Here is a 5,901-nt window from a genome sequence, read left to right on the forward strand (position 1 = left end):
TATATATATATATACAAATGAGTTCATATGTCATTGATGAAATCTGAATAATTTCTATGGACTGTACCAACATCAATTTCTTAGTGTTGATATTGAACTATAGTTGTATAAGATGCTAACACTAAGGAGGGCTAGGTGCACGTTTTTGCAACCTCCTAATTATTTCAAAATTTAAAAAAATTAAGACAGTACATTGCTTGGTTTTAAACAGATAAATCCTTTCTGGCCTCTTCAAAGACTAGAAGGGAGATTAGTTGCTATCAACTGAAAGTAAATTGTTCACTATTTGTCCATGGCAGAAATAATATCTCATGAATAACCAATTTGTCTTGAGCAGAAGGAATGTAGTGTTTGGGGTTTGAAAAAGAAAATAAATAGCATGTCACAGAGTGGTTGCAAGACTTACATGAAGTAATTTGTGTAAAACCATCAGAAGTAAACAAGGTACAAGGTAGATGCTCAGAGAGAGGGCGATCCCCACCCCACCCTTGCAATCAGCGTTGAGTAAATTTGTCCACAATGTGTCTTGGCCTGGGGCATTTGACAGTGAGTGATGAACTTTTATCAAATTCACTGGCTGGAATGAAATTCAAATCTATTAAGCCCAGTGCATCTATTGAAAAGGAACACTCACGAGTGATCTTTATGGCCTTTATTTTTACTATGAATTGATTGCCACAAATAAAAAATTGGGAGTTTTCACATAAAATTCTGAAATTCCTTTCTTCCTTGAAAAAAAAAAATCCAGGCATCTGACAACACTGTGCCTGAGTTCACAAATGGCAGTAACGGAGGAGGGTTGATGAGGATGAACAGCACCATTGCAGATGTCCCACCAATAACTTCATGAGACTTCCTTTGTCAGCACTCACTAGCTCCATCTCCAAATGCCACCAACTGCATCTTTTTACCTGGAGACTTTCTCTGACCACTCTAGTCTGCTTTACACTACAAAGCAGGCTAGAAATTCCAGGGAATTAACATCCATGTTCCCCCAGGAACAGCCCTTACATCAGTGAGGGGAGTTGGTGTAAGAACACTGCAGTTCTAGCCCTCTCTGATGAAATAGTTCTGAGGCACCAGTCCTTCACAGTCTCCCAGCCTTCCTCAGCAGGGTTAAGCACTAGTTCTCACAGTGGTAACTTGCTTAATAATTAACCCTTAACTGACGTCTTCCTTTCCTTATAATTCCCTGTTTCCCTACTAGTGTTCCCTGTATCTTCCCAACAAACAACTTACATTGAATCCTTGCCTCAGGGTATGCTTTTGGGGCGCCTAAACTAGCATAATATCCAGAAACAATGCAGCGTGTGTGTGCCCTCTCTCCCACAGGATTTGAAGGGAGGATAAGAATAGGTAAGGGGACACAGACTGGTAAGCCAGGCTCTAGGCTGCTCCATGCCCTCTTTACTCTGTCCCTGACACCCAGCTGGAAGTCAGCGCCTCTTTACCAAAGGTGTGTACCCCTAATTATTCATCATCATTTCACCCAGTCCATTTAATTCATTGATATTATTTGCCTGGCTCTCTTAGGCATTTGGTTTTTGTTATCTTTCAAATAACTAGAATTCTACAATTAGAAGAAGACCTGAAGATTATCTTCCAAATGCTTTTAAATAAACAGAAACTTGAACATGTTAAGTAGCTTCTTAAATTTATTCCTTTCCAATACTCTCTGAGATACACCCAGTTTCTATCCCTCCTCACTTCCCTGTCACTGTATTGAGGTTACTTTTCCTAATGCAGGAGGCACAGCATGAGAAGTCAGGAGACCCAGGTTTGAGTCCCCCTTGAATACTGTTGTTCAGGCTTGGGCAAGTTCCTACCGCTCTCTGCACTCTGACAAATGGCAGAGGGGCTGGCTGAGGTCTCTATGGCCTTCTGGCTTAGCTTCTTTGATGCCCTCTCTCTCCTCTTGGGTTTGGCAGCTGAAGAAGTGGGCCTTGGGGCAGCCGGTTAGCTCAGGTGGCTAGAGTGCAGGCTTATAACACCAAGGTTGCTGGTTCGATTCCCACACGGGCCAGTGAGCTGCACGCTCCACAACTAGATTGAAGACATTGACTTGACTTGAAGCTGATGGGTCCTGGAAAAAACATGCTGTTCCCAATTAAGTTTAAAAAGAAAAAGTGGGCCTGTAAGCTGAAAGCACCATCATCATTCTGGCCCCTTCTGACACCTCCCTCGGTTCTTTTGTCCCCGGTCATTGCTCTTCTTAAAACAGTTCTCAAACTTTAGTGAGACCTTGGCAAAAAAACAAATGCCCAGGCCCCACCGCCAGAGATTCTGATTCAGTCAGGCTGGGTGGTATACAAGAACCTGCATCTGTAACAAGTTCCCAGGGGATACTGATGATATGCACTTTGAGTACCATTGTCTTATAGGAAGGAACCAGGCACAGAAGCATCCACCTTTTGCCTTAGCATAAACCTGGGCAGAGGCAAGAATTCTTTAGAGTGTAAGCAATTTACAGAACAAAGGCTTTACATTCTATTTTAAACCCGTAGCTGTCTTGTGGATAGACTCTTTTTTGTCGTCATCCCCTTCCCCCCATCTTTTTTGCGGGGCCCCTGATTCCTAGCCAGGACACATTGACGTGGATAGGATCTCAGGTTTAAATAGCAGCTGTGAGCTCTAAGCTCTAGTGCCTTGTCTGGCCCCTGTGGACCAAGCTACATCTCCTCCTTTTAGCAGGGGAACAGTGTTCTAGCTGCAGTTCATTTAGCCTAACTGCATTAGTGGGAAGAAGGTGGTTTCCTAAGAGGCACATTGTACAATTCTATCGAAAAAAAGGCTCAGCTTAGTGCCTATGTGAGTTGCTTTCAAGATCTGCCTGCGATGCTTTATTATACTCATTACTTGAGTTCTCATTATCTACTTGCAGATTTATTTGGACGAATGTTGTGTGTAATTATGTTCCTTTAGAAAATTGTCTCTTTTACGTACTTAGATGAGTAAAATAAAATTCATGCAGATGCACTTATACTCCTACAACAGAAGGACAGGCCCAGCTTCCAAGTGTCGAGTTTCTCTTTCTCATCTTACATTTTGTCAGGAGATAATTATTAGTCAGTCAGGTTAAGAGTCTTCTTTTAATGTCTGGAAAGAGAAAGCCACACTAGAGATATTGACATTAAAAAACTGCCAATACCAAAATGCTAATATATTCACCTCCTTAATTATTCAAGTCTCTTAAATTTACAGGCAAACAAAATGCATTTGCAAAATTGTTCCTCCTTCACCATATGTGTATTAGGGTTGCAAATTTACTCATGTGCAAGCTTTGGAAATAACTGTGTGTGTGTGTGTGTGTGTGTGCACGTGCGCACACACACACACACACACACACACACACACATACACATGGGGTCATTAGGATGACTACCTTACACCCCTGGTAGCCAAGTGATAACTCGAGTTTTGATGCCCATATTCCCACTTGCAAAGATGTTCATGTTGGCAACTTCAATTGTCACAAGCAAAGGAGGGAAACAAAAAGAAAAGGGGAGCTAATATTTCAAGTGATATATCAGAATACTATATAAAGGAGGTCTTGCAATAACTCAAATATACAAACAAGGTTGGTTATTTGAATCATCTCATGGTGCTTAGAAATTTAAATGTGTACAACGCATAAGAACCTTCATTTTAGCAGTTTGTAAAAAAACTCACATTGAGAACAGCAATGTACTTACACTAAAGCATCATCTGTTACATTAAAGTTGTGGGTTTGAATTTTAATTTGTTTTTTGGAGTATATTTAATTTGTAAAAATGTTCTTTAGTTTTATAATTTTATAAAAGATATAAATAGCAGGAGTTTAAACTCTTACAAGTCAACCCTGGTGGAACCATGAGAGGTTTTTTCCATCAAAATGGATGGTGCTCTTCCAATAATAGTGCCTGACAACCTCTCATCCGATATTTACAAGACCTGTGAATGAGACTGTTTTGTTTTGAATCTTGACACTCTCTATATTTCTACATCTGGAAGTCAGTATTTTTAAGTTGTTAGTTTGTTGCATTCTTTTCTTTTGCAGATAAAGTTATCTGACTTTGGTTTCTGTGCTCAAGTTTCCAAGGAGGTGCCAAAGAGGAAATCATTGGTTGGCACTCCCTATTGGATGGCACCTGAGGTGATTTCTAGGCTACCTTACGGAACTGAGGTAAGGGGTTGACAGTCATGGTTTGACAGAGGCAGGGCCAGAACAGACTCAGGGATACAGTGGTTCTGAGATAGTTAATGACCGCAGGAGTTCAGAGTGGTGACGCTTCACTTCATATTTGACTCCCATTCACTGGACTTGTCACAGAGTAGGTTGTGGCAGAAGGGAGACTGAGGCTATTGCCATAACACTGACCCTGGGGTGTTTACTGAGGTCCTACCATGGACACTGGGGGAGGTTGACTCAAACTTTGATCCCACCCTCAGTGACAGGGATACCCAGAGGAAGGCAATGTAACTTGTAAAGTGTCCAGAGACACACATAGTTGAGCAGGAGTAATGATTCAACAGAGTGTCAGAGAAAGCTCCACAAAATAGAGATAATATTTGGATGAGGGGTAATGTTTTCCCATAAAAAAACCATATATGAATGTTATATTTTAAAATATGGCACAAATTCTCTTTCCTCTGGAATGGAAACAATCACTCATAATTTTTTAAGGAATAAGGGTTGGATATATGAAAATGAGGGGCCACAAGGAATGAAAGAAAGGCCTTCTAGAGAGGGAATAGCTTGAGCATAAGCTTTGAGGCATGCAAGGGTACACACAGAGAGAGGCAAGGAGTTCATTTTGGCTGGGCACACAGTATTTCCACATGTTATGGTTCAGAGGTGGTGCTAGGAGGGGAGAAGCATGGAAGAGGTGGCATGGATCAATGAGCTAAGGATATTGGCATAAGTTAAGGTGGACTCTACTCTCTTTCCCTTGTTTGCTTGCCCTTGGATGAGTACTCTACTTATTTTTCTCACTGTGGTCCCGAGAGCATAAATTCTCAGTGAAGGTCACTGCAAGGGTTATGACAGGAATGCAGCTAACTGAGAAGGGGTGTAATGAGGCTATAATGGGGAAGTGACTGTAACTGGGAATTTATAGCACAGCTAGGGCTTCTCATTGTGCTGGCACCCCATTCTTTACTGAGAAAGAATTGCTTGTCATCCTTTTGTTTTCTTTTCTCCATTCCCTGAAAATGGTTCTATAAAGCAGGGTTTTGTGCATGCTGCTTCAAAATGATAAAACACAAGGGGAAGAACCCCAAAGTAAGGGAGAGGGAATTATTTTTCTAAAAATCAAGTCAATAAAAGAATCAGAATATATTGCATTGTGCAATGTAGCTCTTTGCAATTTGTTATAAATATCTCAAAAACTCTTTTATGGTTAAAATGCAACTTTCTTCTCTATGTTCGTAACATAAATAAAACTTTGAATGTTTTCCTCATCTGTCCTAATAGACAGTTAACTACCAAAGTTAACAGGGTAAAAAGAAAGTTCTAAACTCAGAAAGTTAAGATATTCATGAACCTTCCCTGAAATTGTCTTTAGAAAGTAAATGAAGACCATTAGACCTAACACTCAGTAAGTCAATGATTCAGTCTATAAATCTGGATTGTAAATGTTGAGAGATTATAAATACCACATTAACTTATGAATACGTATGAATCAATCTGGTTCCCTGGACACATCCAACATTGCAGAACGTTCTCCTTGCCTGAGATAACCAGTGGGTTGTGCTTAACAGGTGGACATCTGGTCCCTGGGGATCATGGTGATAGAAATGATCGATGGTGAGCCCCCCTACTTCAATGAGCCTCCTCTCCAGGCCATGCGGAGGATCCGGGACAGTTTACCTCCAAGAGTGAAGGACCTACACAAGGTGAGAACCTGAATCTGTTCCTAAAAT

General features: G+C 40.9%; 1 protein-coding gene across 1 annotated transcript in view; it reads left to right on the plus strand.

The window, feature by feature from the left end:
• Positions 1-5,901, plus strand: part of PAK5 (p21 (RAC1) activated kinase 5) — a 174,526-nt gene that overhangs the window by 163,755 nt on the left and 4,870 nt on the right. The window contains exons 7-8 of the mRNA XM_019635273.1: positions 4,037-4,162; positions 5,740-5,874. Coding sequence (XP_019490818.1) covers positions 4,037-4,162; positions 5,740-5,874 — 261 coding nt within the window. The remainder of the gene's footprint in view (positions 1-4,036; positions 4,163-5,739; positions 5,875-5,901) is intronic.

The sequence above is a fragment of the Hipposideros armiger genome, unplaced genomic scaffold, assembly GCF_001890085.2.
Source record: "Hipposideros armiger isolate ML-2016 unplaced genomic scaffold, ASM189008v1 scaffold_20, whole genome shotgun sequence".
NCBI classification, from domain to species: Eukaryota; Metazoa; Chordata; class Mammalia; order Chiroptera; family Hipposideridae; genus Hipposideros; species Hipposideros armiger.